The sequence below is a fragment of the Quercus lobata genome, chromosome 6 (genome assembly GCF_001633185.2).
Source record: "Quercus lobata isolate SW786 chromosome 6, ValleyOak3.0 Primary Assembly, whole genome shotgun sequence".
Classification (NCBI taxonomy): Eukaryota; Viridiplantae; Streptophyta; class Magnoliopsida; order Fagales; family Fagaceae; genus Quercus; species Quercus lobata.
Genome location: NC_044909.1, coordinates 39,543,958 through 39,565,798, shown reverse-complemented (window position 1 = coordinate 39,565,798; position 21,841 = coordinate 39,543,958). Strand labels below are relative to the sequence as shown.

General features: G+C 32.7%; 2 protein-coding genes across 4 annotated transcripts; one reads left to right on the top strand and one right to left on the bottom strand.

Annotated features, from left to right (window-relative positions):
- Positions 1-1,436: 1,436 nt before the first annotated feature.
- On the bottom strand, positions 1,437-5,571 carry LOC115951006. 2 transcript variants are annotated; one of them, XM_031068311.1, is made up of 9 exons: positions 5,345-5,571; positions 4,899-5,083; positions 4,198-4,473; positions 4,046-4,104; positions 3,541-3,577; positions 3,390-3,461; positions 3,118-3,268; positions 2,873-3,022; positions 1,437-1,915 (listed from the first exon to the last, which is right to left on the bottom strand). In XM_031068311.1, exons 1-9 carry the CDS (start codon positions 5,519-5,521, stop codon positions 1,559-1,561), a joined length of 1,464 nt encoding a protein of 487 aa, XP_030924171.1. In that variant the 5' UTR covers positions 5,522-5,571; the 3' UTR covers positions 1,437-1,558. The 2 variants fall into 2 exon arrangements, with proteins under 2 accessions (XP_030924171.1, XP_030924172.1); XM_031068312.1 differs by having other exon boundaries at positions 4,198-4,461.
- Positions 5,572-10,120: 4,549 nt separating this feature from the next.
- On the top strand, positions 10,121-14,305 carry LOC115994853 (ADP-ribosylation factor-like protein 8a). Of its 2 annotated transcripts, none has more exons than XM_031119149.1 (6): positions 10,121-10,410; positions 11,352-11,417; positions 11,514-11,546; positions 11,679-11,800; positions 13,670-13,831; positions 14,008-14,305. In XM_031119149.1, exons 2-6 carry the CDS (start codon positions 11,355-11,357, stop codon positions 14,123-14,125), a joined length of 498 nt encoding a protein of 165 aa, XP_030975009.1. In that variant the 5' UTR covers positions 10,121-10,410; positions 11,352-11,354; the 3' UTR covers positions 14,126-14,305. The 2 variants fall into 2 exon arrangements, with proteins under 2 accessions (XP_030975009.1, XP_030975008.1); XM_031119148.1 differs by having other exon boundaries at positions 11,336-11,417.
- The last annotated feature ends 7,536 nt before the right edge of the window (positions 14,306-21,841 follow it).

Sequence of the window (21,841 nt, the reverse complement as noted above, 5' to 3'; positions counted from 1 at the left end):
GCTAGGACCTCTACTCCAGATGCATGTGAACCTTATCCTGACATCCACAATTATTATCATTGTAGAGTTTTATTCGGAAGAAGATACGTCTCCAGCTAGGTCCCTACCTTTTTGCCACTTGTAAATCCATGGCTTAGGCTCCTACTTTCTTCTGAAATGTATAATGTACTTTATCTCTAAGCTTTGTGGTCTATAAATAGGGACCTTGTAACTTTGATGAGGCAAGAGTGAAGAGAGAAAAAGAAAAGCCTTAGAAGTCCTTGTAAGATTACCAGTTTTTGTAAGATGTTCAACAGTGTCTTTTATGTCTAATGTTAAAAAGTTGTTGAATCTAATAATATCTCTTAGTTTGCTATATCTTGTGTTGTGTTCTATCCCATATTTTCACGTTATCTTTTATATCTTCTTAGTAATATATGTTATTAACCAGTTTCCATAATCTTCTTACACCCTCTTTCTCCACCCCTATGTGTAAAATATATATTCAAGACTATTAAGAATGAAAAAATTATGATCAATTTCAAAATATGAAAATCATTGAAGGCAATTGAATAAATTAACTAAAGGTGTGTGTGGATACCGTTTATTTGCTGAAAACTGAAAACTGAAAATTTATTGTTGAAAATATTGTAGCAAAATAATTTTTAAATGTGTGAAAAATACTGTGGGACCCAAATTTTGTTAGAAATCTATGTTTGAATGACTTTTGTGAGTCCGTGAACAGTACCCATGGGACTCACAGACAAAACACAGAACGCAAGATTGGGCAAAACACCCAATCCAAATGCTCGCTAAGTAAGAATAAAATAAATTATATTTACATTTATATTATATTTTGTACGATAATTACATATTTATTTGTTATTTTATTCTTAATATTGACCTGTTAAACTTGTCTTTTAAAACAATTCGTATGAAAACAATTGCAAGCAAATCTTTGCTCACGAGGACTATCGTAAGAAACAATTTATTTTTTATCTGAGTCAAGAATTATTTACCCTTCTATAATTTGTGAGTTGTAATTAGTAAAGTAAAAAAATAAAAAATAAAAAATAAAAAAAATAAAATGCTAATACACCTTTTGAACTTTAAGATAGTGGTTATAACATCCCCTAAACTTTTTTTTTTTTTTTTTTTAATAATTACTCAAACGTCATGCAACCATGCGGTGCCTCTAAGACATGCAACTATCATTGCTTATGGTTATGACAAAATCACCCTGGCCCATTTGACCCTCAATGAGGCAACAATGAGACACCTATGTTCCAACCCCATCTCATTCCATTGCCATCTTAGCCTTCATTCTCAATCAAGAATAAACTAGTACATGGTAATGAATAGCCAAAAAAAAAAAAAAGATCGTAATGTGCTTGAGGGTTCAATAATAAACTAATTTGAATCAATTACTAGATTAAAATATTATTACCTTAGCCAAAAAAAAATTTTAATTAATTATTATTCTCCTACCATGATTTATTCCACGTCTTGCGACGACCATGGAGTGAATTTTTTCTTGACTTACCACAAGAATATTTGAATTTCGTCTTCTTTTCTTCTATCACAAATTGGGGGCGATGGAACACATAGTGAAGCTTCTTCCTCTATCTTGATAAGCTTTTGTCACCCAAATTAATACTAAAACCACCATGAAAATGGAAAGAGATAGCATTGATGACCATAATAATCGAATTGAATTCCTAAATGGCTTGCATTGATGTGAAACAACATCAGAAAATCTGTCCTTCACAAAAGTGCATTCTACCAAGCTCTGCACATCTGGATATACATCTAGCAAAGATTGGACAGAATAACTATAAGCCGAGATCATGTTGAAAGAGGCCTCAGGAAGAAGTTTTCCTTTGCTTTGACAATCTTTACTCGAGTTCTGTTTGTAACAGGTGAACTCAGCAAGAATCTACACAAGTATACATGATTTTGCAGCCAATAGTCAGTTTTTATATCTACCTAAAACTTAAAAATGTTGTTAGAAATATGTAGTTAAATAATTAAATTTATCATTTCTCAATAACTTAAGTTTTTAGAAGAATCGGAAATTTAATGACAGCTTCATTTTAAAAAGTCTTGAGCTGAGTTGGCACTTAAAAAAAAAAAAAAAAAAAGATAACTATATAGCCTTGCCACATATAACATTAACTTCAAATTACCCGACTTTTTTCTTATTTTTATATCTTATCTAAGTTAGAATGAAGATCGCAAAATGTCTTCCCCAGCTTCATCCTGTCCTCTGGTTTTTCCATCCTAAATGGCAAACATGAATACATGATAGGGGTAGATTTTGCATGTGCTATCTCTTCCAACCAGAGAGCATATATAAATATACATCATCCACATTCCTCTCTCTCTTAGTTATTGACATTCTCACCTTCTTCCCTACTTCTCTGTCATATCTCGTCTCCTTTATAAAAGTTTCTCTCCCTTCTATGTTTTTTTTTTTTAAGTTGTGTAAAATTTAACTGATGACCCCCAAAATGTTCTTAACATATGACAGTTAAATTTTTTTTTTTTCTTATTATTATGTATAAAATTTTACTACATTTTAAAATATATATATAACAGTTATGTATAAAATTTTACAACATTTATGTAAATGACTAATGCATCATTTTTTTCCTACTTATTACTCTTATACCATTACCATACTTACACAACTCATTTATTTTCCTAAATCATTCATTTTTTCTCATTAAAGATTGCAAAATACCTCCACCTTTCGAGGCTCGCACGATTCTCACCTGTGCAAGTTTTTTCTGTCCTAAAACGGGACATGACATCCACAATCTTACTCTATCTCATCCTGTTGTTTTCCTTAATAATAAAACACATTTTTTTTTTTAAAGTATGACTTGCTTACTTTTGGTAAGTCTCCTACTTGAATAGCATCTTTGGGGCAGCTATACGGCAGGTAGCTGTAGTCAGGTGCTCCCGAGAAAGGTTGACAGACCAATTTAAATCCACTATCTAATCCCAACATCTTGTAATACTCTGATATTTTAGAATTCAACTGCAACACAAAGATATAGAACCACTTGTTACACATAATGACATAAGAATTCAACTATTTGCATGTATGCAAGTATTGTTTGACCAATTTAGTACCCGATCTATAAAAGTTTGGATGTTGTTGCCAATTTCAACCAAAAGTTTTTGTGAGAACGAGGTACTCTTGCATGGTAGTAATGAGCTCAGACTACTATTGTGGGGGTCCTGTTCAAAACCTACAAAAGCTGAACATGTGTCCTTTCCAAAACTGCGTTTCAACAAGTAAATTTGATGACCACCGTGAATAAGAAAGCCAATGTTGCGACAGTATATTAAAATTAAATGTTATCCTAAATTCTCAAAGAGGAGCAAGGAGAGGTTTTACTCACTTGTGAAGGAAGAAATCGATGCCAGTTAACACCCAGCAGAGAGTTGTTAAAATCCAGCAGCAGAAAATTATACTGAAATGAAAGCAGAACATGTGGGTGAAAGAGAGAGACCTTAAACAAATTAAATTGGTTTAAATTTAATTTTACTCACGCTATAAATCCGGGGTGCCAATGCAACGAGAGCAGAACTGAGCCAAAGCAGCAATCCATTAGTCTAACTCTAACCAAGTTGGTTTTCTATACATCTTTGTTAGAATCAACCAGATTCAAAAGTATGCGAAGCATAGACAAAATATGTACAAGTCATAAAAGAAAAAGAGTTCTTTTCTAAGTTCTAAAAACTTGTTTTCTATTTACAAAAAAAAATAAAAAAATTATTTGCTACACTATATTACAGTACTTAGTAAATTATTTTCCATTATAAAAGTGTATAATTCATCCAAAATTGTCAATAAATTAATCCTGCATTCAATGAGCATCATGCCACTAACCAATTCTTGAACGTAGAGAGGTTACTTTTGACGGTGTTCTGTTTTCTGGTTCTACCTCAATGTTGCATTAGTTAGACTTATATGTTCTGCCAAAGTAATTAAGGCTTGTGATATGCTTAGATGCCTAATTCATTTATGAAGGGCATCACAGTAAAGAAAACATACCTATTGCAGCAACCAACAATACCAAATTGATAGTTACAATCACAGGATGAACTACGTGCCTAGACACATTTCAAAAAACAAAAAATAAATCTTTCGAACATATAAACAACACATCATCACAGTTATGTTAATTAGGGGAAACAAATGCTTACGAAGATTGAATTGCACGATCAATTGAATGGCCATTCTTGTCAACAAAACGTCGGATAACATGCGATTCTCTTCCAAGTCTATCTATGGTAGTATTCAAGCTCATCGATATGTTTGGATCATATGGGAGTAAAAGGGACTGCATTTTAGTCAGTGATGTTATTACTTTCTGGATGGTCTGACTGGCATCTCGTCCCATTTTGAGAATAGTTTTTATTATTTTCTCTGTTCTCCATAAGGTGCTATGATTTGCTGCGAGGACAAAACTGGATGCCACTCTTGAAATCCAAGAAGATGCAAATACGATATTAGAGATTAGTAAAACTACCATAACTTTATAGCAACAAACAAATAATTAGGTAAAGCATTATTATTATTGAGAAAATTGCATTCACCTCGTTGAGGATTCCTTTTATTACACTCACCTTTCTTAAAATGGAAACTATTTACATAGTAACTAGAACCACACTTTATGGGCCCACTGCCCACACATGTGGTGAAAGAGAAGTCCCATGAAACTGCTCTCATAAGATACTTTCTTTTTTATGAACGGGATAAAACTTTTATTTAAAAAAAAAAAAAAAAAAAAAAAAAAAACCTTGTTACAAAGAAGTGTCACAGACAGTGACTTGCTCTCATAAGATACTTTTTTCACATGACCAGACAAAAAATATGGAATTAAGGATCACTTTGACGTACTTACATGGCGAGAACGGTGAAGAGCAGGACCATCGAGAACATTAGGAAATAATGATGATCCAAATACTTCATAAATAGCCAAGAGCCACTGCTTGGCTTCTTCACGATCAAGAAAATTCCAAATCCCAGCCCACACAGCAACCAAACTACCCCAATTGCATAACCATAGGCTCCTGTAAATGCCGCAGACTGGAAAAAATGAGAAAAACACACTAAATCAATCCCATTTTCTTTAACCCCACATTATTATTATTAATTTGCTAAAAGTTTCTATTTTTCTAATAACATAAAATGGTTGACTGCTCCCAAAAAATTGGACATTTGCTTTGGAGTTGGGACCCCTGTATATTCAGTTACATTTAAGATGTGGGTTCTATCCTCACAAAAAACAAAACACAGAAAAGCAAGGATGAATAATTAATATCCTCCTCAAGAGGCAATGTAACTTACAGCCCAGTAATGCTTGCTTCTAACATCGTAACTTCCTTTGTAGTAATGGAAGTGGCGCAGAGGATCAGGCCTCTTGAAGTTTGGTTCCTCAGCTGACACTATACATTTTGGTGAAAACAAGGTGGTGTAAACCAAGAAGAGAACAAAAGGAAGAAGAATCCCATTTGGGTTGGACATAGAAGAAGCTGTTTTTTATTCTTTGTGCAATGAAAAGGGCTTCCAATATATTTTTGCCCAAACTTTTTTTTCTAACTTGAGAGAGAGAGATATATAGAGACGTAGAGACAGGGAGGTTCTTGGTATGATGACTTATTCAGTAAGGTAAGAATAGCTTGTGGCTATGGTTATTCTGGAATATTTGGTCTGTTGAAGAACAGCAACTTATTATAGAGTGAGGTAACGAATCAAGCCGAAGTTTCAGGTTGAATTTGACCACTTTTTTTCCGCTTCATGTCTTTCTCCGTAAGTCTCTCTGCTTAATTAGTTTTCTTCTACTGTTTGTTTTTGCTATATTTATAGGGGTGGTGAACAAAAGGCTTTTCATTTCCTTTTAGCATGTGTGTCTTATTGCGCAATTTCTGTGTGTTATTTCATATTTGATTAAAAATGGGATATACTGCTTGCAATTGTAACAGAGTTGAATGTCATAAAATGATTGGTATTGAATGGTGAGATTGATGGTGCTAAACTCATATCAATATTAGCCTTGCTAGGATTTATAAGGCGTGAAAAAGCACCTGGGCGTGCTCATGTTTTGTATCATTCGATCACCATTTGCATTGTGATAAATAGAATCTAGGGAATCTATTTGATGGCAAGAATTTAGTAGTTAGCATTCTATTTGATGGCAAAGAATATATAATATCACAGTCATTTAAAATCAATTAGCACTCTTTATTTAATTATAAAATTTTAAATGATATTATATAGTTTCATATATACACCTTTAAAATTATGGCATTAAATTTGAACAATGAAATAGATTATTTCCATTTTAAGGCAAATGAAGAGGATTTTAGTTGTTAACATCGTGAGTAAGTTTTTCACCTTCTCCAAAGAGTTGTTATCTTCATGTTCTTTTTGTTAGGTTTTGTCATAGTGCTTGAATCATGGTTATTATTAGCATTGATCCTTCTTTTTTTTTTTTTTTTTTTTTTTTTTTTTTTTTTGTATATTAGATTTAATCATATTGATTGAATTATGGTTACAAATCATGCCAATCATGTTTAATGGGCTTATTAATGTTTTAAAAATCAAACGACTTAAAGAATTAGAAAAATGAGAGGTTTAAGGTGTTAAGGTTAGATTAATTTGAGTCATACCATAATGACATCATAAATAATTTAATAAATAATAAAGTACAAAATGATTATATAGTTGTTTAAATTTTTAAAAAAAATTGGCTAAAAAAATCTAAATAATTTAACAACTTTCAAGTATATTTTCACTTAAAATGATAATAAAATGTAATAAAGCATAACCAAGCATAAATAAACATTTTGTTTATTAATCCTTAGCATAAAGCAATATTTTAATATAAAAAAGAAATACCCTATTCAAAATAGGGAAAATTACGTTTTAGAAAATTACGTTTTACCCACTTGTAGTTTGGCTAAAATTTAAGTTGCATTCCTGTGATTTGAAATTTGACACTTTACTCACCTGAGATTAGCTCAATTAGAGTTCTGTAATCCACTTCTGTTAAAAGCATGGTTAAATATGTAATTTTGCTCCATATTTATATCTCTCTTCTTCAAAAACACAAAAAACGTAAAAATACAAGATTAAATAAGATAAAAAAAAAAAATGTTGGTTTCACTTATGAAAAATGAGTGAGTGTCATAAGACAAAATTAGAAAGAGAGAGAAGAATGTTTAACAGAATGATTAATCCAAAGATGACTTGCTCTGGCAGATGAGTTGAATGTCACCTGCCGATTTCCCTCCAATCCTTTTCATATATGGCTTTGAAAATTCAAAGCTGAAAATTGTGGGCTTTATTCTCTAATTTTGAATTTCTGCTTCATATTATTAGCTTTTTTTTTTTTAATTATTATTATTTTGATTACATAATCTACTGATTTGATTAAATTATGAGTTTTGAGAATTGGGTATCTCAGAAATTTTCTTTTGAAGTTCTGGGCGCTGATATATTTGAATTATGGTCGAATTAGGTGTATTAGGGCCCTAACTAACGCTCACATTTGCAAAAAAAAAAAAAAAAAAAAAAAAAAAAAAAAAATTGGATCTTTAAATTCTATGGTGTTATTACTTATAATTATATGAATGGCATTGTAGATGATGTCTAGTCCAGATTTGATGAAGATGGCTACTGAAGGCATGAAGAACATGAGGCCTGAAGACTAGAAAATGGCTGCAAAGCAGTTGATCTCAAATTATGCTCTAATAATTATCGATCAACGATGGATTTCATATCCGGTTCTTTACTTTATAAATTAGTTTGGTAATTTATTATGTCAATTGAATTAATGATTGAACCTGCTTGTTAATGTTTGTGAACAGCATTTTCCCCTCTTTCAAACCACTTTTGATCTTATTTGATCTAGTATTTTTATGTGTATATATATATATATATATATATTTTGTAGTACTCATATTAGGTGTACTTCATTTAAAAAAAATAATTGTTTTGTAGTACTCTTTTTGTACCACCATACATAGTAGAAATATAATTTATATCAAGAAAAATAAAACTTAATCACTATCATCCCACCCTATAGGACAAAAAATTGGTTTCACCGTTAATAGTCATACTTTGCCAAGAAAATCACAACTCAAACTTATTTTCCCCACATTACTAGGATACTATAACAAGAAAATCTATCACATATCTGATATATGTATCTATCTTCTCACATGGGATGAACCCTACAAGTGTGAAACACACTCCATTTGAGAGAAAATATGCATGTAATACCACATTGTGTCATACACACATTCATGCGACTTATCCTTACCTTTCGAACGAAAGTTCATCCACTACTCACCATTTTGTCCATGACCACAAATCCAATACCTCGTGAGCTATTGTGAGCTATTCTCATGTTGCCACTTAGCCAACACAAATATATATATGTACGGAACAAATTCAGATAGTCTCGGAGCAATGCTCCAGGACTACCTAAAAACTGCCCTTTATGTACTGCAATGAGGTAGGAGAGCCTGTTGCCGTCTCAACGGTCAACACACCTTGCTTAGCTCATGGTCTATCTCCCTCATGCTCATGAATTTGTGCGGCTAACATGGTATAACGTATATGGGGCTACCGAGTACCCTCCCCCCTTGCAATTAATATTCATCTTTGTTGGTCAAGGGTCCAACATACGGGCACAGTACTAATATATTTAAAATAGTAATAATCTTGAAATTACTTCTTCTTTTCATTTTTTTTTTTTTTTATTTGCATATAATCCTGAAAATACTTGTTGTTATCAAAATACTTCACGGGTAGGTACAACACATTTTTTTTTTGGAAGTGGGGGGAATATTAAACAAGAAACATAAACTACAAACCGTAAGGGCCAAGTTTAATATATAATCTACTGCATCTAAGACTGGTAAGGTCATATAGTAAAAGCAAAGACATCTCCACATGTAGAGTGTCTAAAATAACAAAAGATTGTTGGAGGTGAATTGTCATTCTTGCTAGCTTGTCGGCACATGCATTTGCTTCCCTATTGCAGTGTTTTAGCTTCCACCTGAGAATCTGATTCAATAAGTTCATGAAGCCATCAACCATAGGTGCATAATTAGCAAGAGAGACAATATTGTTGTTTAGAACGTCAACAATTGATTTAGCTTTTGGTGACAATTGACAAATATGCACAATTAATCTATTCTATTAAAAAAAATCTTCACTATCTAAATTTAAATGATCTAAATTATCCTCACACACTAACCAAAAATATATTTAAAAAATTCAAATGGAATTAAATAAAAAAAAATAAGAATATTCTATGATCATAAATTTTATACTACAATTTTTATCACAACTTTAAAAATGACGGAATTTGCTTAGTACTATCCTAAAAATCCACAAATTTTCCTCCTCTCACCATCAAAATGGTTGTACGACTCAAAAATTGCCTTTTAATATTTTCTTGGGAAAAAAATATACGTTAAAAAGGGTAACTCCAAAAACCATATCTTCTCTAGATATACACTAAAAAAAAAAAATCTGCTTCTTACATACACGAACCAGCCGTGCCAGTTAAAACTTCCTGGACATCACGCATGTACAATGTATATCACTGTAATCTCATTGTCGGATTGTCATAGTGTCTCCTAAACAACTCCACTCAATTGAAAGTCACGCTCCAATAGCCATCGAGAACGTTGCACCGTCACTTAAAATTTAAACAATCCTATCCTCAATCATTCGGACGTGTTTCCCACTCGCGCCGACTGACAATGCAGCATGCTATTACTTTCCCCCCAGCTCCCCATACTTCCCCGTACTTCTCTCACTTCCTATGGAATCTTCCTTTGTTTTTAGCTTTTATTGGTTCGTGCCAACAAAACCTTGCATTTTTATCGAGAGCCAAAATAAACCCACTCCTCATGGGCTTTAAATTTATTCAACCATATTTGGACCGTCATGATTATTCATTAACATATCAATTTTAGGGAACATTCTGATCCTACGGCCCAGATTCGTGGCTAGTAATTTCAAATTCAAAACGACGTCGTTTTTAGAATCCAATCATTGCCCATTAATAATAATATTATTATTTCTGTGTGTAGCAGTAGTATTGTATTTGGTTTGGTATAGTATAGACTATAGATAGAGTCATAGAGAGAGACCAAAATCCAAATTATATCAAAATTTTCTGCGTACGAATACGGTAAATACAGACCCGAAAGCAAGGGAGGGAAATCAATATTTCTCAAAAGGTCAATTGGATTTGGAGAGTCACAGTTTTTTCTCTTTCTCTCTCTCTTTTTTTTTTTTTTTTTGGTTTTGTGGGGAAACAGAGATCATTGATAGATCTCTTTCTCTGATCATTCAATGGGTTTGTGGGAAGCTTTTCTCAATTGGCTCCGAAGGTTAGCGCTCTCTCTTCTTTTTTCTTTTTCTTTTTTATTGATATTGTTATTACTTTGTGGTTTGAAATTTGAATTAAATATTGATCAGACTTTGGTTGATATATATATTTTCAATGAAGCGTATGGCCTTGTGTTGTGGAATGTAATCTAGTTTGCTCGATTTTTTTTTTTTTTTTTTTTTTACCTTCTTTATTCATTGGGGATCGAATTAATTAGATACTGAAATGGGTTGAACCGGGGTTTGTTGTTGTTGATCGCATTATGGTTAGTCTCAATCCGACATAGAATTTTGGGTTTATTGAATGACAGAATGGATACTGAGTAATGTAGAAACTGTGACTGAAGAAGAAGAACAAGTAAGCATAACAATGTTAGGCCTTGTGAACCATAATTCATATACATTTGATAAGATTGCCACCTGTGAGAATTTTCTTATGAGCTTGGTTTTCAAACAATAAGGCTGGCTTAGTAGGACCAGAACTGTAAATGGGTACAAGGGTTCATCTAAAGTTACACAGATCCAGAATTCCACCATGTTAGAGAAGGAATGGCTACTTGTTGACAACAAGAAGTCATACATAGAGCGTAATAAGAACAATTTTAACTCCAGATGTGATCGCATTATCCCTTCAAACTTGCAGAGCGATCGCCTTATTTGTACTGCCTGATTAAAGATGTGCACGCATCTTCCTACACTCGAGTATATGATACTCAACTCCTCCCAAATCACCCCATAGGAAATTCTTCAAAGGCTATTAATCTTTGTCGTGCAGTGCGTTTGGTTGCTACTTGAATCTGGTCATATCTTATGACAAGAATATTTTGAAATCTTTTATGTTTGGATGTTTGTTTTTATTTCTGGGTGACCGTGATGGATCATTAGTTTAGAATGAATGAGCTTACTCTATTGTAAATGTGATTGCAGCCTGTTTTTCAAGCAGGAAATGGAACTATCTTTGATAGGTCTTCAGAATGCTGGAAAGACTTCACTTGTAAATGTTGTTGCAGTAAGTAAATTATGATATTAACCTTGAATCTATATTATTTTCCATTTGTCTCTTTGGGCAAATGCACTGAAAACTGGCTTGTTGTCTTGTTCCTAGACTGGTGGATATAGCGAAGACATGATCCCCACGGTGAGTTATCTTTTCCAGTAGTGGATACCTTTTGCCAAAAGCTTGGTTTTTGTTTTCTTTCAATGAAAAATTTTCACTTATTATTCAGGGGATAAAATCTATTTATTAATATTTCTATACTTCGATTTTCAGGTAGGATTCAATATGAAAAAGGTAACAAAAGGGAATGTCACAATAAAGTTGTGGGATCTTGGAGGTCAGCCTAGGTTCCGCAGTATGTGGGAGCGATACTGTCGTGCAGTTTCTGCTATTGTGTATGGAACCAACTTTCCATCTTTTTTCGTATGTTAGCAAAACTGTCTACTGCATGGCACTTAGCAGCTTAACTAAAAGATTACATATATTCTAACCTTTTTTAGGTTTCAAAGACATACCTTATCCATGGGGCTTCCCTGTCTCATACTATTACACTTATGCTTGGATTGGAAATTTACGCATTGTTTCTTGTGCAGTTGTTTATCACATATCATACATATGTTTGGTAAATTTTAAATATATACTAATGGCTATTCATTTTAGGTTGTCGAAATTGTATACCTTGTTCATCTTCAAAGTTTTCTTTTACTTATAGTGTGGAAAATACCATATTAAAGGTTCATAGTTTGTCCACTAAACACTTGTGATGATTTGAAGCTTAGTTTTATATGACCTAGGTTTGTTTGCCATCTTTCATTTAGCTTTCTAGCTTATTTGCTTATATATAGCTTTATAAAGCCTCTCTTTCTCTAGTGGTGTATGTTAATAATTCAAGAAATTCTGGAAGTTTAGTGAAATAGATATTGGACCACCAAACTGTTTGAAGTTTAGAAATGATTGTTCAACAAATTATTTAGGGTCGGCTACAAGTATTTTTTTTTCCCCTTCATTCTATTTTATACAAAGTCCATACTCTATGTTATTTCCTCAATTAACATGTCCTGGTTGCTAGAGTCTGGAAAATGCTTGAATTGGAAACTAAAATAATATGGCAAAACTGCATTCTTGGGAATTATGTGTTATATATGACCATGCATGCTTGTGCCCATTTATTTTTAGCAGTCTAGATAAGAAATTCTTGAGAATTTAAAAGTTATAGTGAAATAGATATTAGACTGAATTATCTAAAGTGTTTAGTGTACATTTGAAAATTCTCAAAGTTAAGGCCAATGAGCTTTAGTTCAAATGGCACCTCCTTCCCTTGTACGATTAAGGTGGAGGGTGACATCAGTTGAAGACCCATTAAATTACAAGCCCCATTAAATTACAAGCCCCATTAAGTACAAGCATAATTAAGAAAGAAAAAAGATTCTCAAAGTTTAGTGTGCATACACATATACATGCATATCTGTACTTATACATTTGATGTAATGTTTGTTTTTTTTGGCTGGGGTGTCATTTGCTACCTGATGCTATTGTTAAGATTTGAAATTGCTTGACTCTCTGTTTTTTGTTTAATTTAAATTCACTATATTAAGCTGTCCTTGTCAATACTGTATCCATTTTTTTTTTTGTTATTCTATTTTTGTCAGTATATCTTTGACAGAAACCTATGCTCGTTTACCTGATGAAAAGTTCAACTTGTGCATTAACTTCGCATCTCAAAATTGTTGTATAGGGAATTCTTCCTTCACCAATTTTGAGTTGTAATGAGATTGACATTCTGATTAGTGAAATATCTCATGCAATTCAAATACGCAATTAATTCCTTTAAGCATGAAATGGAACATGTGTGGTTACTAGGAATTTACAAGCAAATTTAGAGAATTCTGATGTTAAACTGGATTGTTTTGAAGAGTTTCTGCAGGTTATGTGCTAACTAAAATTCAATAGTTTGTTTGCTACTGAGCTGTGACACAAATGGAGCTTCCTCCCCACATAAGAATAGTGTGGAGGGTGAGATTGTGGATTTAAGACTCATTGGATGCTATGTAACTTACCAATCCATGTATATATACAGACATAATGCCTCTTGTGCTGTTTAATATAGTTGCATATATGACATTGCTTGTATAATCTAAACTTTTTGCTGTTAGGCAAATGTTGAGGAATCTCTGGTCAAATGTTTATTAAGTAATGGTTCGTTAGCATCAATTCTTAGTTTTATGATGGCTTAACAAGTTGTAATGACCTGATGCTCTCTGCAGTTATGTTGTTGATGCTGCTGATCCTGACAACGTGAAGATCTCAAGTAGTGAGCTTCATGATTTGCTGAGTAAACCCTCGCTTAGTGGTATCCCATTGCTAGTGCTAGGGAACAAGATTGACAAACCAGGAGCTCTGTCTAAACAGGCTTTGACTGATCAAATGTAAGACTCTTTTTTTTTCTTTGTTTAAATTTTGTGATGGAAATTTTCTCATGCGAAATTACAAAATTCCCAGTTGTGGTGAATGTTGAGATGATTTAATTACCATCTATTTTTCATTTAAGGAATATGAAAGAAATTATTCTTTTGGTACTCAAAATTGATAATGTTCTCTGCAGGGATCTCAAGTCAATTACTGACAGAGAAGTGTGTTGCTTCATGATCTCATGCAAGAACTCAACCAACATTGATTCAGTTATTGATTGGCTTGTAAAGCATTCAAAATCAAAGAGCTGAGCGGCTTCTTCTGTTTTAGTTTGGATTTGTGTGATAATTTATGGAGGATACATATCTCTTTGGGGGGTGGGGGATGTCTAACTCGGCGCTGATTATTTTATTATTGTGTTCTTTTCTTTTGAGATGCTATGTACTATATATTTCTTCCTATCTAATTGATGGTTTCAGGTTGTTTTGATCTCTCTCTCTCATCCACATATTTCAAATTTAAAAAAAAAAAAATAGAAATTTCTCAAGGCATGAAGTGTGTGTTTCGCAAAAGTTATTTTTGTCAACTTATTTTACTATTCAACTTATTTTTGCTACTATTCATGAGCTTTACTGTACTTTTTGGTACTATTTATAGGTCTTACTATACTATTTCAATTAACTTTTATCTTTATTTACAGTACTTTCAGCAAAAAGTTTTCAGTTTTCACAAAATAAGTAGATCCCAAACAAACTCGAAATGTGGATACCTACCCCTTTAAAAAGGGAATCTACATTCACTCCAAACTAAGACTTGCTCGGAATTCAAATGTTCACAAGCATCAAGAATAAGCTATATTGCAATGGGATCTTAAAATATTACTCCAAGCCAAACTGTTATTTATGTGTCCTTTGCTATATCTTATCAATAATAAGTGAGTTCTAGACCTACCAATTTTGCAGTCATTTGAATTAGGTTTTTATTGATTTATTGATTGTTGAAAATAGGAGTGTTTAACCAAAGGTTTTATAGCTGAATTAGCATCTTCTCATACATGAAGTGTTTGAGGTTTTAGAGGGAAAATGGTTCAAACTGCAAGGTTAGCAACTTTGTAATTATCTTAAAAAAAAAAGTGTTCATTGGTCGGTGCGGTTGGGTTTGGTTCATTTGGAAGGATTTTTGGGCTAACCTGCCAACCTTAATTTCCTAAAAACACGAACCGTTGTTGTATTGCCAATTGGTATTCTAGCAACACCGAAAGGTGGCAGTTTTCATCGATGTGGTAGTTAGTGTCTGGTGGCCTCTTTCACATTAGAAAGAGAGAGACAGAGACAGAGACAGAGACAGAGACAGAGAGATTTCAAACCCATTACCCATACAACAAATCAACAAATATGGGCTAATGTTGGGTTCACTCGATTGAAGAAGAAGCATATTTGGGCTAATGTTGGGTTGATTAATTGAAGAAGCAATAGGTTTGGGTTGATTCATCCAAATCATTTGGGGTAGGGGTGTGTTTAAGTGTGTGTGTGTATATTATCGGTTTGTGTGGTCTTTGTCAAAATTTTAAATCTTCTGTTAACAACGATACTAGATGACGTCGAAAAGCTCATATCTCCTCTGACTATTGCCCCAGGTACTATTAACATCCTCCTTCAGTGGTTCGAGTTTTGTGAAATCCAATCGATTCATTGACACCGAATCGGTTTTGTTTAACACAAGTTGAAAGTATGTATAAGTAACAATTATACTTAAACAAAGTGAAAAAAAGAAGAAGCTATACATACTCAAATAAATTATAAATATATATTAAAAAAATTATCCAAGCACACACAAAATAAGTATTGTTATGATATGAAGAATTGCTCAGCGTGTTTGGCCCTCTGTAATAGTAAAATTGTTATGTCTGTACTCTTTTTAAATAAATAGATAATATATATATATATATATGTGTGTGTGTGTGTGTGTGTGTGGGGTTGGTTTTAACAATACCTCAAAAAGAATCCTTTGAACTCCAAAAGAATCTTATAAGCATGTACCTTCACCAATCACCATAGCAATAAAATACACTTATTATACCATAAGTTATATGTACATACATTTAAAAAAAAAAAAAAAATACTTATGTTTAGAATATGAAACAATAATATTCTAAAAAATATATATGCATTTTTTATAGTTAAAATTATAAATCATGTAGTTGACATTTTTTGTATTATATTTGTACAAAAATATTTCAACTTAACTGAATCATAATATTTTATCGATAGTATAATTGTTCATTTTGTTAAGGTATGTGAATGTCATTATATTCAACAATAAAATTATCAAAATCAATATTTTTAATTACATGTGTAGGGATAAAGGCCCAAGATCGCATATTAGGCCTTGGGCTTTATCTGAGGGGATAAGCAGGTCCGAAGAGAAACTATTAATGATGAGACATTCTCAGACCAAGACCTATAAGTGGAGAGCAAATGAGTGGCTATCCGAGGAGTACATACTCCTCGGACTTAGGGTGCGTTTGAATCGACTTCAAACGATTTTCGGAAATCAATTTCCGGAAAATGGAGCGTTTGGCTGTGACGGAAAATATTATTTTCCGGAAATCCTTTTCCTGTTGACTGAAATTTGAAGCCTTGACCACGGAAATTAGAATCTGCCTTCATTTTCACTTCATTTCATTTCCGGAAAAAGAGAGAGAGAGAGAGAGAAGAGAGAGCCCAGATCAGAGAGAGAGAGGGACGATCGCGCCGCTCGTCCGACGATCGCACCGCGCCGACGAGCGGCGCGGTGGACGATCGCGATCGTCGATCGAGCAACGCGATCGACGATCGCGATCGACAAGCACAAACGAGCGCGCTCGTCTCTCGTCGATCGACGATCGCGATCGACGAGCGCGCTCGTCTCTCGTCGATCGACGAGCGCGATCGACGAGCGCGTTCGTAGATCGCGATCGTCGATCGATGATCGCGATGGACGAGCGGCGCTCGTCGATCGACGATCGCGATGGACGAGCGCGCTCGTCGATCGACGAGCGCCGCTCGTCGAACGAGCGTTTCGCCGGATTTGATGTATTTTTGGTAAACTGATTAAACGAACCAAACACCAAAATTAATTTTCCGTAAAATGAATTTTGTGACAGCCAAACACATGAAAACGTTTTCCTTTCCGGAAAATAGCATTTCCGGAAAATAGCATATTTTCCAGAAATGATTTTACGCGAACCAAACACAGCCTTAGTGAATATGGTTCAAAATATATAACCCAACAACTAAAGTGGCCTACTGAGAAGGTTCAATGATAGAGACGTGCTTCATGGACATGAGAGAAGGAAGAGAACCTAAAAATATGTAAGAGAAAGCTGACATCACCGCATTAAATGCACAACAGTTAATTTACTGGCTGCATTTATATGGAGAAGACCTCTGAACAGTGCTACCTTGGCTATCACAACTCATAGAGCGCTAGGAAAAGTGGCTGATGGGACAAATACTCAAGTGAGGGTTCAGATAATCAACAAGTGGAGGGTAAAGATGACACCAAAGAAGATATATAAGGTAGAAGACTTTTCATGGGGAGGTGATCGGAAAATAGAAAGAGAGAACACTGTAGCAATCTAAACTATCTTAGTATCCCACTATGATCAATATACGATAATTGTGGCCTCCTCGGACTAAAAGTTCATTGATATCAACATCTCTTATTTGCGTTTGACTGTCACTTAGTCCAATACTAGCCGTTGTCCAATTCACTAGGACCTAGTTCTTTGGCCCATTCTCTACAAATTCATTGTATCGAGCTCATTGGACCAAGACTCCATACATTTTGGGCTTGGACTCCAAATTGAGACCCTACAACATGTTTTATTATTACATTAAATATCACTATTTTCATTTTTTTTATTGTACTTTATAATTATTATTTTTTTGATATATTGAGATTTCCTATAATTTGAATGATTAAATTTTCTTATCATACGTAACATTCTTGTATGTATATTATATTTTAATTAAATCAAAATAAAATCATTTTAAAGTATGAAAATTGAAATATAATAAAAGAGATGACTTAACATATATAGCCATTCTTTTATTCTAGATTTTATTTTCATTGAATAATATCTTAATTAGTTACATGTGTCTATTTAGGTTATTTTCCTTTTCATTTCATTTTTTATACCATTTTCTAAAAATAATTTTAAAAATTTTTAACCAAATAAAACACATACATATTCAGTGCTATCTTGAATATTATTAATTATGATCTCTATCGCTCCATGACTTTATAACAATAGATTTGAGTCTTAAATCGCGTTTAAAAGCTTTATAATTTTCTAAAGAGTTAAGTAATTGTGAAATTTATATTAAAAAAAAAAAAGCAAAATCCCTTTGAACCTTTTTGTTTTTCTTGAGACTTTCAAATTTATAGCACATTCTCTTTAAGTCTGTTGGGTCTACCACTCAATCTTTGAACTGATATTAGGCCATTTTTGCTAAATAATACTTAAAAAAAAAAAAAAAAAACTATTATACCAAATAGGTTCTTATAAAAAGTTATCTAGTAAAATAACTTTCTTATAACTCGAAGGCTATTTGGTAATGTTGTTCTAGTAACGTTATTTGTTGGAAATACGTGTGGGTGAAAAAGTGGTAGAAATACACATAATGTTGTTTAAACACTGAAAACTGTTGCTCAAAACACCCTACCAAACAGTTCCAGACCTTTGCATTTGCTAAGATCTTTGGGTTTTTTGGTCGGTGTATTAGGGTTTACAACAAAATATCGGGAAAGCCTCAGGGGCTTTTCCTCAGTACCATTCTCGCTTATTTTGTCTTGTCTATTCTTTCTAATTTTTTCTTTTTAGAAATCTATATTTTTTTAATTATATTTGTACTAATTCCATTCTTTGTATTTCTTTTTAATTTGCTTTTTTAAATTTTTATTATATATATAATAAAAATTAAAAAAAAAGAATTAGTACAAATATAATACAAAAAAGTATAAATTTCTAAAATAAATTTAAAAAAAAATCATAGCTTTCTAACTAAAAAAAATAGATTTGTTATTAAAAAAAAAGTTATGGATTTCTAAAATAGATTTAAAAAAAAAAAAAGCATAGCTTTCTAAGAGCATTCGTATCAAGACTTCTAAATTTTTTAGCATTTACAATCTTAAAACACTACTTTTACAATTTTAACACCTTATTTTACAATATACCAAACATCAAACGTTCTATTTTTTTTTTTTTTTTACAACTTCATTTAAATATTCTTTCTTTAATATTTTTATTCATTTTTTTAATTATTTCTCACTCTCCCTCTGTCTCTTTCTCCCATTGTCTCTCCATCTTTCTCAACTCGGTCTAGAAGCTTCTCCCTCTCTCTAATATTCTGCTATCAAAATCTCCAGGGCCTGAGCTTTTCAAGCTCATCACCTCTAACCACGGCACTCAACAACTTCATTCTCTGCTTTATCTCCGAATTCAAACCCGATTAGAGCCTAGATTTCGATCCAAACGAGGCAAAGCCTCCCTGTTCCACCACGGAACCTAGCCAATGCCAACACAAACCACCACACACAATCTCAGTAGTGGATTTGCAAGGATATTTTGAGGGTTTTTCAGTGGTTTGTTGCTGGGTTTTGGGACTATTTTTGGTGGTGTGTACAGAGGAAGTTTTAGGATTGATTTTCTGGGTTTTGGAAGCTATTTTTCAATGTTTTTTTTTTTTGGTTGTATTTTCAGGGTATTTTCAGTGAGGTTTTGGGTATTTTTCTGTGCTGATTTTCTGGTTTTTTGGTTGGGTTTCTATGTGATTGCATTGGAGTTTTTTCTGGGTTTCAAGTATGATTTACAAAGGGCAATTTGATGGTGTCTATGAGGTTTTTGTTGTAGAGTTTTTGGGTAATTTGTTGGGATGTTTGGGTGTTTTTTGTGAGCTTTTTAGGAAGAAGATGGTGAGAGTTGGCTGAGATGGTGAGATGGAGAGGATGAAGCTTGGGTGAGATGGTGTGATAGAGGAGAAGCGAGAGAGGAGAGAGAAGAGACTTGAGAAGGAGACAAGCACGGAAGAGAGAAAGAAAGAAATTAATAAAAAAAAATGATAACATCTTACTACAGTGCACTCTCAAAAATGAGAGCGCACTGTAGCAAAATTTCAAATTTTTTAGCATATGCAAGTTTTGATAGAGTTGGTTTTTTGGGTTTTAGATGCTAAAATTTTTTATGTTTTTTTTTTTAATTTATTTTAGAAATTTATACCTTTTTATTATATTTGTAACTCTATTCTTTTTTTTTTTTTTTAATTTGTATTATATTTTTACTAACTATATATATACATATAAATAAATATATATTTTTTAGTTTTTTAAATTTATTTTAGAAATTTATACATTTTTTTATTATATATGTACTAATTCTATTGTTTGTTTTTTCTAATTTGCTTTTTTTTTTTTTAATTTGTATTATATTTTTACTAACTATATATATATATATATATATTTGATAACAAGTCTATATTTTTTAGTTAGGAATCTATGCTTTTTTAAAAAAAAATTATTTTAGAAATCTACACTTTTTTTTTAATTATATTTTACTACTTCTATTCTATGTTTTATTTATTTTTTTAATTTGCCTTTTTCTATTTGTATTATACTTTTACTAAGTCATTTGCGAATCTGTGGGTATTTTTTGATTTGGGGTTTGTCTCAAAATGGGTCTAATAAGGTCTTTTTAATGGTGTTGTAATATGGGATGTACAACTCAAAATTCTATGTTTTTCTTTTTCTTTAGGAATTCTATGTTGGTTTTATTTTGTTTGTGCATTGATGGGTTCGTTTGGTTTTGTATAAGAGAATTTTTTTTTTTTTGATTATTTTGAGTCTCTAACGTGAGAACAGAAAGGAGAGAGAAAAAAGGGCTAACGATGTCTAACTCAGTGATTTATTAGAATTTACCTTTTTTTAAAATAAAAAAATCTAAAAAATTCTATAAAAAAATCGTAACCGACTATCGCATTTTAGCGCCAAGCCAAACTATTTACATTTGAAAAAAAACCTCAGAACTTCAGAACCACTTCGAAACGACTCCAACTCAAGCTCAAGCTCCTCTCTCTCTCTCTCTCTCTCTCAATTTTTCTCTTTGAATTGTTTTAATTTAAATTGTTCTATTTTAGATCCATGTCTGCTCTAGTTGTTTGGAGGAGCATAAAATGTATTATTACTGTGATTGGGAAGCATAGAAAAACCTCGTCCACCTAAAGGAGGAGGAGGAAATGGCAGAGTCCGTTGAACACCTAGAGAAGGAGGAAATGATCCAAATGTTGATGGAAGCATTCCTATTGGCAAGATCACAAAATTTGGTTCCATTAAGTAAGTTTAACTTCCATTTCTTACTATTCCTTCGCTTTTCTTAGTTTATAGGGGAGACCTCTGGCTTTTCTTAGTTTAAAGGCATATGTGATAGTAGAGATGCAATAGTTAAAATTGCTAGGGTTTAGGGTTTAGATTCATTCCACTCTCTGTTTTTCATATAATTGCTTTACTTTTCATATAATTGCTTTGCTTGTTTGATGTGTTTGGATTAGAGTCTTAAATTCTAATTACAATTTAAATTAGGCTATTTTTTGATTATTTTGTTGTTGGTGGTTGTCGTGTTGTTGTATAGGCCTCTTGCGTCTGTCTTGATTCAGGTTTTCATTTCACTAGGATTGTACGATTCCACTTCACCAAAAAGACTAGGATCGTTCTAGAATCGTTGGGCTAGCGAGATTGGTTTGGGATCATTGTATGATCCTACGATCCTACACCGATTCTAACGTACATTGAATGTGTGGGTTTATTTTTTATTATAAATTTACTTGGAAGACACTCATTAGCCTCATTTCTTCCATATTTTTTTTCATCAAAGCTCCCTCAAGTTGAAATGAAAACCAAAACCCTTAGGTACACTACAAGAAAAAAGACTTAATACAACGAAAAAAGTCGTTGCAATAACAACTAATGTCGTTGTAATAGGTGTTATTGCA